General features: G+C 45.3%; 1 protein-coding gene across 2 annotated transcripts in view; it reads right to left on the bottom strand.

The window, feature by feature from the left end:
• The window catches only part of ZNF777 (zinc finger protein 777), a 45579-nt gene that overhangs the window by 17329 nt on the left and 17086 nt on the right, over window positions 1–11164 (bottom strand). Inside the window, exons 1-4 of one of the 2 annotated variants that reach the window (XM_006777154.2) lie at window positions 8490–8791; window positions 6939–7790; window positions 5359–5485; window positions 2995–3108 (exon numbers count right to left, since the gene is read on the bottom strand). In XM_006777154.2, coding sequence (XP_006777217.1) covers window positions 2995–3108; window positions 5359–5485; window positions 6939–7775 — 1078 coding nt within the window. In that variant the 5' untranslated portion in view covers window positions 7776–7790; window positions 8490–8791. Of the gene's footprint in view, window positions 1–2994; window positions 3109–5358; window positions 5486–6938; window positions 7791–8489; window positions 8792–11164 lie in introns of those variants that run through there. The other variant, XM_015572705.1, reaches the window with a different exon arrangement.

Here is an 11164-nt window from a genome sequence, read left to right as displayed (position 1 = left end):
CAGACTCTGTTAATCCTCACCAGAGGATATTTTTCCATTGATTTTTAAAGAGAGTGGAAGGGAGGGGGAGAGTCAGATAGAGTATCTAGAAACATCCATGTGAAAGAGACACATTGATTGGTTGCTTCCTGCATATGGCCTCGAGCCTGCAACTGAGGTACATGTCCTTGACCAGAATCCAACCCTGGACCCTTCACTCTGCAGGCTGGTGCTCTATCCATTGAGCCAAACGAACTAGGGCTATTATTAAATTTTTAATTTTGAATAGCTCCTTCCTATCCTTTTTAAAAAAATAAGCATTGTACTTTTGTGTCATAGATGCATTCACTTCAACTCTCTTAGGATTATATAAGTCTATATGTACTTAAACACTCTTTTTCCCCCTCTCTGCATGGTCTCTGTTGTCTCAAAATTTATTTTTTCTGGCTTTTTCCCCTTTGGTCTCTGTATATTAGAGGCTTTTCTCGAATGTCTTGTGGTTCTTGGCTGTCCATTTATATTAAAGTGAAACACTCAGAAGGGAACTGAAAGTTTGGTGCATTCAGGTAGCGTTTGCTGACTATGCACCTCCCAGTAAGATGATTTCTTTGGGTCATTTCAATGGGAAATTTCTTGGATGGTCCCAAAAGTCTCCCTATAAAACTCTTCCAATATCCCACCCTGAGGGTTTAATCCTGAGTCCTGAATGTGGTTGGATGGAGTGAAAATCAGGTTTTTGCTCAGCTTTCCCCAGTATCAATTTTGGATGCAGCTTTCTAAATCGGTCATCATCTAGTCACTTGCTTTCAGGCTTCCAAAATCTAGTTGCTGTTGTCTCCTTGTCCATTTGTTTGAAAGTTACTTCACTCTGGTTTTAGTAGGATTTGGGGGGAGATGGGGTAAACACATGTTCAATTCGTTAAACCCATCATTATTCACACTTTTTAAAAAATTTTTTAATGAATAAGAATACATGTTCACTTCAGAAAATTCTGCAAACTACCGAGAAATGTGATTTTGGTATGGTTGCATCCATTATTTTTTCCCTTCTGTTTACATCACTGACTTCATGTTGTATTGACATTTTCCAATTCTTCATCATTAACTTTCCCATCAAAATTTCCAATAGGCTTTAGCAATCCCCACCTTAAGCAAACAACTATGAAACTATGAACATTCTCAATTTTCTAGACTTTTCCTCCTTGGTATACCACTGGGTCTAGCTCAGGGCTGGCTTTGCAGCCCCCCTTGTAAGGGAGAAGACACATGGACAGACAGGTTATGGGCGTGTTTGGGGCTCTGGTAACTGCAGATTCTCAGAACAACTCTGCTATCCAGAGGCCAGGGCCTCTGGTTTCACACAGAGGTGTGAGATCAAGGCCAACCCTGGAGCACAGTTCCCATGCTCTCCCCTCTTCCCTCCCGGTCAGGTTCCAAGTGGCTAGAGATGGTTAGTGGGACAAATGGCACATTCCAGCCATACAAGGCAGCCTCTGTGAGGCTGCAACTTCTCACAGAAGCTCCAGCCATGGATGTGCATGTGCCAGAACAAAATGCCCAGAGCACAGTAGGTGGGGTTCTTTGCTTTTCAATTCCGGCCCCAGTCTGTAGGAGGCCCACCTGTGAAAAGGGTATGACAAGTGGACAGAGGAAGGGGAGCGATACTCTCATTCCAGCCCTTGCAACTAGATGCTAGAAGGGCAGCACCTTGACCACAAGACCACACTGGAACATCCAAATCACCTCTCCCATACTCTCATTCTTGGCCTCACAAGTCTTTTTCCTTATTTTCTTCTACTCTGAATCTCTCTATTTCCACAAAGCCCTTCTTTTTGGATGTAACCAAACATTTCATATATATACTTACTTTCCTCCAAGCAAAAGATCACTCTGTCACATGCCACACTTTGCCTCAACCCCCATTCTCATCTACTTTTAAATTCATCTTTGTTGTCTGCCGGATTAATTCAGGAAAAGCCACTCCCTTTGATTCAAATCTCCAGGCAAATCTTGAGAGAGTAATGACACTGTTTTCTCTGAAGCATGCCAGCACTTACTTTTCCACAGTGTCTGTCATTTCCACAAGTGAACTTTGCTGTTAGTCCATGGGGATGACAACCCTTCATTTTTCATCTTTGGAGCCAGTTTATAGGTCCTAGAACCAATGACATTTCCTCAAAATAAAACCTGACTGTTGGCCCCAATGAGAGTACCTTCCACGATCACCAATGACGGCTGGCCACAAAGGACAAGGACCTGCTTACACTGAAGACCTTCAAGGTAAGTCATGCAAGTCCAAAGGTAATTCCAAACGAGAAGCTCCCAAAGTGAACTATACACCATGAAAGCACCACAAAGTGCGCAAGCTACCGAATGCCCAGTGTGGAAAGGATGCCACCCCACAGAATGACAACAGTTGGTGTTTACTGGGCCATCACTATATGCCAGTCACCACACAGGCCCTACATATTAGTACCAATCCTATTTAATAGATGAAGAAATGAGGCCTCCAAAAAGACCGAGTAACTAAACTCATACTGCTGATCAGCAGACAGACTGGGATTTAAACAAAGGCAGCAGACACTTGAGCCACATGGCCAGTCCTCTCTGCTGCCTCCATCTAACACCCTGTATAGACACTGCCCTGCACATTGGAGGATGTTTCAGGTAAAGCCACGTCTGTCCCTAGTCCACTGACCAGCTACAGGATCCAGATGTGGCCCTTCTCCAGGGAGCTCTAGCATGTATGAACACCCTGACAAGTGCCCATCTTTCTTTCAGTTCTTGTTTTGTTTCCTGTAGACTGAGGTGACAATCAGTTATGACAAAATTCCCTGAGACAAGGAACCCAACAGCAAACCTACTTATCAGCCTGGTGATCAAGGAGACCCCAGCACCTGCAGATGGACCTCCTTCCTGCATGCAGTTGGCTAACATATCTGACCAGGGTTTAACTGGATTATAACTCTGAAAGATCTAGAAGGCAGATCTCTGGGCTGCCTGGCAGCCACTCACCAGCACTGGGGTCTGCAGGCGGTTCGCCCTCCTCTGAGTCTTCTTGCTCCTGCATGGTTGGCCTCTCCCCACGCTCCATCTGTGACATGAGGTCTGGTTTAGAAATTGCATAGTCTGGGAAGAAGGAAGGAAAGAAGGTATAATATGGGGTGAGGTTGCACTGGATGCTGCAATGTGTCACCTGTGTGAGTATGATACCATGGCAGCTCGCCTAATTTGCAGCTAACAATGTTGGAAAAGAAATGAGCCAAGTTTCCAGCCCTTTTCTTGGGGCCCACTGTGTGTGTACACGTGCACATGGATGTGTGTGTTAGCCATGTACTATGTCCTCCCATGTGGGGACCGGCAGTAGGGCTCTACCTGCCACCAACGAAAACTGGCTCTTTTGTCATTGTCACACCTGTTGTTCAGGTTTTTCATGACAAAGGCACAAGATATTTAAGTTTTTATGAAGTACAAAACTATCCTCATAAACTCTAGAAGCCATAACATAAAATACTGATAAATTTCCTTATATTAAAAAAGCTTAAAGTTATTTGGAAATAAAGTTAAAAGATGAAGAAACATGAAGGAAATATCATTATACACATACATTTGCTATATGTAAAGCAAATGGCTAATATCCATAATTATATATAAAAAGTCTCTACAATTAGTAAAAAATAAAAAAGCAAAGATAATAGGTAATTCATAGAAAAATGCAAATGCCCAGTAAACACATGAAATGATAAACAAGTTCACTAATCATCAAAGAAATACAGATTAAGATAATGAGGTGTCATTTTTCACCCATCAGAAAAGACAAATATTTAAAATAGAAGAACATCAGTTGGTCCAGGGTGTGGAGAAAAGGCATTCTCACACACATTGCATAAACATACAGGGCCTCTGGAGGGCACTATAGCAGTGACCGTGATATTATTGTAAATGTGCACCCTCTTTACTTCAAAACCCACTTCTAGGAATCTGTGCCAGTGAAATACTTCTAAGTGCACAGACACACAGAGATGTTTTATGGCAACACTCTAGAGAAAACAAAATCCAGTGGTTGCCCATTAAATGCCCAGTGTTCATCTTCCGAAGCAAGCCTATGTGTGTTGACATGAAAAGCTGTCTGTGACCTGCCGTTAGGTGAAATGAGTGAAGGATCCCATTGATGTAAACCACAAACTGCATGTGCATGAGTGCAAGCATCGTGTGTTATGTCTGCATGTGCACAAAAAATATGGGAAACTGCCCTGACCAGTTTGGCTCAGTGGATAAAGCATCGGCCTGCGGACTCAAGGGTCCCAGGTTCGATTCCGGTCAAGGGCAAGTACCTTGGTTGCAGGCACATACCCACCTCTCTCTCCCTCTTCCTCTCCCTTCCTCTCTGTAAAAAATCAATAAAATATATTTTAAAAAAATATGGGAAACCACGCAGGCCAGTGGGTTTGAGGTGGTTACCTCTGGGAAGTGGTACTGGTGCGAGGGTGGGGGATGGTCTTTATTATATAAATCTAAATTGCTGATTTTTCACAATTATGTATGTACTTTAAAAAGAAAAGAAAAAACAAATTAAAAAAAGAAAAGTTATCCTATGAAGAGATGTGTATGAAATTACCAACTCTAGCAAGAATCAACATTTCTATACAACAGTGTGTTTAATATTTTTAAACTTTTTTGCGTGCCCAAAAAGTTCTCCATATCAGAGAAAAGGATACACATAAAACTACAGTTGTCCTAGATTTTCATCTTTAAATATTCTTATTTAATGATATTCTTACTTAATGAAGACAACAATAATCCCTAGACTTTGGGGCAAGAGAGAGCTCAGTGAAAATGACTTCCTGGTGGGGACCTAGGACTGCCCTGGGTCACAGCCCCTCTCTACATAGGGGGATGGGAACCTAGAGGACATAAGCCCTCAACAGATGACAGTGTTCGGTCACCTGAACAGTAAAACAGGAGTGCTCACCTCTGTTCCTAACTCCCTTATTGAGGATGAGGAGGATTAAGTAATATGATTCTTGTAAAGCACCTTACATTTGCTTAATAACAGTTTGCTGGACAAACTAATTTTAAAATATACATATAGGGCCCATGGGGAAAATAATACAAGGTGAGAGACCCCTGAGATCCGAGTCTGCTTTCTCCCCTTGCCCCAGTGGCTTTTCCAGGACCACTTCATGAGCTGTCCTGATCAGGGATGTACTGATATACTTAAGTATATGAGCACCGGTTTTTCTAATCTCTGTGTTCTCTAACATTCAGTTTCCCTTGTTCTCAACTACTGGTAGTACTGGAGCTCAGAACTCCCAATGGTTCCAAATGAACCTCAAGCTTGTGTCAAGGCAGCCCTGGCGAGTGAAGCCTTCTCCTTACCCATGGAAACCAGAGACTCGTAGTTGCCCCTCATCACGTTCTTGTATAGCTCCTTCTGCCACTCGGACAGGTTCCCCCACTCCTGCTCCGAGAAATGGACGGCGACGTCATCAAACGTGACAGGCACCTGAAACCACAGGACAAGCTCAGCTGGGACCACTAGAGGGTTGTCACAGGTCCTCGCTGCCAAATCCCGAGGAAGCAAATGGCCGCACCCCCCTGGCCTGGTTCAAGCACCTCTTCTTAGGACAGGAGTGGGAACGGCTCAAAAGCATGGCCTGGGATGTGACCAAGGGGTCTAGGCAGGCTTGGGCCACTGTTCTGACACCACAGAGTAAGGACCTGATCTTGTCTGGTTCTTTTCCTCTCAACAGGATAGCCCTCTCTGCTGTAAAGCCTGGTGTGCAGACCAGCAGCAAGAGCTAGGGAACTTGCTAGAAATGCAGGCTCTCAGGCCCCACTGTAAGCCCACTAATCAGATTCTGCTTTTAGTAAGCAACCCAGGTGATTCACATACACAATAAAATTGGACAAGTGCTGGCCTCAACAATATAGTCCAAGTTCTTTCCTAAAGGCTGGGAAAAGCGGCAGCAGCACAAAAGACTGGAAAGAAATCTGGTCCACATTCAGATTCTTACAGAATCTTCTGGAAAATAATACTAAAACCTAATGTTTGCCCTAGCTGGTTTAGCTCAGTGGATGGAGCGCTGGCAAGCGGACTGAAGGGCCCCAGGCTCAATTCTGGTCAAGGGCAATATGCCTGCCTTGCGGGCTCAATCCCCAGTAGGGGGCTTGCAGGAGGCAGCCCATCAATGATTCATCATTGATGTTTCTCTCTCTCTCTCCCACCTTCCTCTCTGAAATCAATAAAAAAATTTTTTTAAAAACCAAAAACCTAATGTTCTCTAGTGTTTTTAGGCTCCTTCTTGAAATCATATTACTACTGGCATTAACATGATTTATAAGTCAACTGATAAATATGTTGAGTTCAGCCTAGCTGTGTGTGGCTCAGCCAGTTAGTGCACCAGGGGGTTGAGGTGCGATTCCTGGTCTGGACACATGCCTAGGTTGCAGATTTGATTCCCGGGTGGGGGCAAGTATGGGAGGCAACCAATCGATGCTCCTCTCTCTAAAATTCAGCGAAAACATAACCTCACATGAGGATTGAGAGAAAAAGCAAAAAACATTGAGCGCAACCAAGCACCATACTATTTCCCGAGTTTTCCCTCCCTAGTGGTGAATGGCTAATTCACACTCACGAGGACTACATCTCTATACCTGGTCCTTTGCTCTGCGCTCTCATCCTCTCAGACATCATGGACTGAACGCCCTTCTAAATCAACACTTCCTGATCACTAGGACCTTCCTCTGATCTATTAACCTATGCTTTCATCAACAGGAGAAATAATTTAAGGGTGGTGTGTCCTGTTCTTAATAAAGCGATGCTGACAACCAACCAGGTATCATTATATTTTTTTCTTCTCAACCATCACTTTCCCCTTCTTTCACATTTAACTACATTCCTAAAACATATTCTAATTCAGATCACTCCTTGGGAGCCCCAGTTGGGACAGGGTTACCTTGGGAACTTCTCCATTGTTGCCCGGGGGCAGCCGCAGGATCCAAAAATTCCTGTTTTTCAGCAGGTTCTCCATGTTCTCCAGCCGCCTCTGCAGCAGCCCGTACTCCTGCAGCAGGGTCCCCAGCACAACCCATTTGCTCTCCAAGTGGTTTGCGAACTCCACAGCCGTCTTCTCACAGTCAGCTATCTTTTTCTCATTTGTCCCCGTCCGTCCCTCCAGCGTCAGTAGCCGCATGGCCTGGGCCTCTAGTTTCCTCTCCACCGCTTGGACAGCAGCCCACACGGCCAAGCGGGTGATCTCCGCCGTTGGGAGTGGCGTGTCCTTCTGGGCTGCAGAAGAGATGTGGAAGGGGGTTTCCTTTTGGGAAACTGGGCTCTGGAGCAAGGGGTCCATGTCAGCCTCGGGAATTGTGGGGGAGAGGGGGAGGGGGTCTTTCTCAGGAACTTCAGGGGAGTGGAGTGAGGCTTCCTGGTGGTGGGCGGGGTGAGAGAGAAGTGAGATTTCTTGTTCAGCAGCACATGGGGGTGGATACCGGGTCTCTTCCTGGGAAGTCAGGGGACCCTGGAGCTGTGTCTCTTGCTCAGAGGCTGCAGGGTACAGGAGTGAGGGTCCCTTCTGGAGGATGTGCGGCATGCGGCTGGAGGTCTCTTGCTTGGGAGTGAGGGGTAAGGAGCCTTGCCGGGAAACAGAGGGAGATAAAGAAGGCATTTCTTTGGGGGGAAGAACACGGGACTGGAACAGGGCTTCTCGGGGGAGTCCAGCAGGGGCCTGCCGTGGCGTTTCTTCTGGCAGGACATTGGGGAATGACAGAGGTGATGAGCGCTGGGTCTCCATGTCCAGCTGTTGGACCTGTTCAAGGAAAGGGCAGGAGTAAAGGCCAGTCTACAGCTAGCAAAATAAATGCCGAAGATACACACATTAATAGGGCACTGATAGCAATGTGTTCTGTGGATATGAATCTTCCTGAAAACCTAGCACTCATTCAGACATCTATTACAAAACCATTAACAACAAATAGAAGATGGTTATGCCACCTTCTTCTCTTCATAGAGCCAGTTCCTTTTTCACAATATACTTTTCATGGGTACCATCTTAGGAGTTGTTGTGTTGGAGAGGAGAAAGGGTACTGGTCTTGAATTAGAACACGTGGCTCTCAGGCCTGTCCACACCTACTTCTGCCAATGTCATTCTGGCCCAGTCATTTTACCCCTCTGTTCTCGGTGTCCTCATCCATCAAATGTGACACATCCTGCTACCTCACTGAGTTGAGCATTCTTTAATAAAATAAAACCCTGGAAAACGACAGAGCAGAATTTTGTCAATGCCAGGAATGGTTCCTATGCCAACTCCCAGCAAGATGGGAGGTGATCTCAGGTGGGGCCAGTGCTGTCAGCTGACCTACCTTCACAGGTAAGTCATCTGGCCCCCTGCTTCTACTCAAATTGTCAATGGTGCCCATGTTCTTTTTCCCACTTTGTCCAATAGTGAAGACACACAATGACCTTAAGTTTTACCGACCATTCGATAAAAGCTGAACTGTTGACTTACCAATAAAATTCTTTAGAGTTTTATGGTGTGGGTTGGCTTTGACATGTTATATGGACACAGCCCCTACTGGAGGCTGAATGGCCTTCTGGACATTCCAAGCTGACTTCTGCTCTAAGCAAGGAGACTGGCAGAGGCATGGCATTTCAACACTCCTAGGGAGGTCCCTTGGGCAGATGGTCTACTTCGTGGTCTGGACTCCTCCCTATGGTTTGTGAGGTGGGAAATGAGGAAGAGGCCTGCCAGGGCTAGAGGCAGAGCTAAAGTCTGCCAGTTTTGTTATGCATGTCAAGATTGGAGGGGACGCCCTACAATAAATAAATAAATAAAAATTAAAAAAAAAATGATTGGAGGGGATGAGAACCCAAATAAAGACTGATTCCTTTTGGGATTTCAATTAGTCATACTCTCCCTGTTCCCCACCTTGACACATCCATGTTGAGAGAATTCTTTTGTCATCAGGGATGTGAAGCCAACATCTGCATGATGAGTTCCCCATTTATCTATCCAGACAACCAATAGCTTTACTGAAACTGAACAGAATCTCTCCTATAATAACGTTTGCCCATTTCCTCATCAGCTTCCTTCAATGAATCTACCAAATGCCAATTACTATGCACCAAATACTAGGGATCTTTAAAGTAACTGAAATCCCCATTTTCTTTGTTTGAAAATTAACATATCCCTTGTGTCCAGTCTGAGATATAGTATGTGCTTAATAAATGGCTGGTGAATGAATGAATAGTATAAACTGTTGAGTTATGAAAAAAATTATTAAGGTAAATAAAGTTCCTTCAGTCTTGTATCAAAGGTCATCTAAACCTATTTATACTTCTATTACCATCTTTCTTTTCTCTGTTCATTCACTCATTTATGAGTCAATTAACTAAGACACTATTACATTTGTAAGCCAAGGATGAAAGGCGTAAGACTTTATTCTGGCAAGAGAATTCAGAGGTAGTATGATACAACAGCTCTACAGCTAACCAGGCAGACATGACAGCTACTTGTAGGGAGATGCCTAACGATTACTCCACATTTATGTTCATGAATTGTGTTAAACATTTTAAAGGGTTATCTCATTTAATCTTCAGGAAACCCTATGAAACAGGGACTACTAGAATTGTTATCCACTCTTTGCACATGAAGATCCTGAGGCAGAAGAGCCTAAATAATTGCCCAAGGTCACAAAAATGATCTGGCTCCTGGGCCCGGGTCTCAGTTCACATTGTAGGTCACCTCCAAATCTTATCTATCAACAGAGGCAGCTGGTTAGTGCTCTGAATCCTTTTTTACCTCTGCAATTCAGACGCTTGGAGGTTAAACAAAGATCTCTGGGGGGTTCTATGGTGGGGGAAGTGGATGGCCCTTCTGGAAAAGACATTGCCATTTAAAGCTGGAGTCAGGGATCCCTTTGAAAACCTAATGAAAGTTGCGGATTCTCCCCCTCAAAAAAGGCACATGGGCACATACACAAAATTCTGCAAACACTTTCAAGGGGGTCACAGACCCCTAAAGCTGAGGGCTCGTCAACAACTAAGCCACCTCTCAACTCTTCACTCTTCCCAGGTGAGGGCAAGAATGGACGGGAGCCTCAGACACAGGGAAAGTGACTAGGGTCATGCAACACAATAGGCACATTATGGCCCCATCCTCCGGGGGGGATTAGGGCATTTGCCTACAAGTAGTAGGAAGAAGGGAAATCCCCTGGGGGCCAAGTTAGTCCCCCTGAGTAATTCAGGGGTTTAACCAAAACAATGAAAACAAGCCCAGTACAGTAAATAAATCCAGCAGAGTAAGACATCGTTACCAACTAGTCTAATCAGAGCTCAAAGGAAAACACCATTTCTTTGCTTTCTATTATTCGACTGTCTCTCTCCATTTCCGGATTTGGAAGACTATGGAGGGATGAGGGGGCCACAGGAGCATGTCCGCTTCCCTGCCCCCAAATAAAGGCCCCTTGCTATCTTTGCATAATGGCTTTATATTACCTTAAGCAGAGAGAAGTGGCCCAAGAGAGGGATGTAAATATTACCTCTAAGATTAATAGGCTGTGTTCTCCAACTGTAGGGGAGACAGAATTCTTCTGAACTGTATTGTATAGGATTTAACTATCCCTCCCTACCCCATGTCTCCGGAGTGAATGCGGTCTTTAGGATTCATGCCATGTTAGCAGAAAAATACATAACCTTACATGTCTGATTTATAAAGAAAGCTGTGCCGTTGTGATGCACCCAGAATTATATGGGGCCCTGCAGACCTAAGCCTGGAGGTAGACATTTTTAAATCCTCATTTTAGGTTATTTTACAAAGGGTTTTATTATCATTATTTAAGAACCGAGAGGCTCTTTAGAAAGCCGTATATCCGGACCCCTTCCTGTGCACAACGGGAAACTGAGGCTCGGAGGCACCCAGACTCCCATGCAGCGATCCCCCCAGAGCCGCGGCCGCGCCTCCAAGAGGTGGTCTGCGGGGAGGTTTCCGGGCAGATCGTGGTGACTGGCCGCCGGAAGAGTCACATCAGCCCCCAAACCCTTAGGAGCGCGCGCCCCAGACCCCATCCGTCTAGACACCCAAAGTTCGTCCCGGGCCCTCCATACGCAGAGGCTGGAGGCCGAGACGCCGAGCCCGAGGGGCACAACACCGCCTCCCCCCATCCCCCCTCCGCCCCGACCCCC

The sequence above is a fragment of the Myotis davidii genome, unplaced genomic scaffold, assembly GCF_000327345.1.
Source record: "Myotis davidii unplaced genomic scaffold, ASM32734v1 scaffold49, whole genome shotgun sequence".
NCBI classification, from domain to species: domain Eukaryota; kingdom Metazoa; phylum Chordata; class Mammalia; order Chiroptera; family Vespertilionidae; genus Myotis; species Myotis davidii.
Note: the sequence above shows the minus strand (reverse complement) of the source record. Positions and strands in the feature narration are given on the sequence as shown.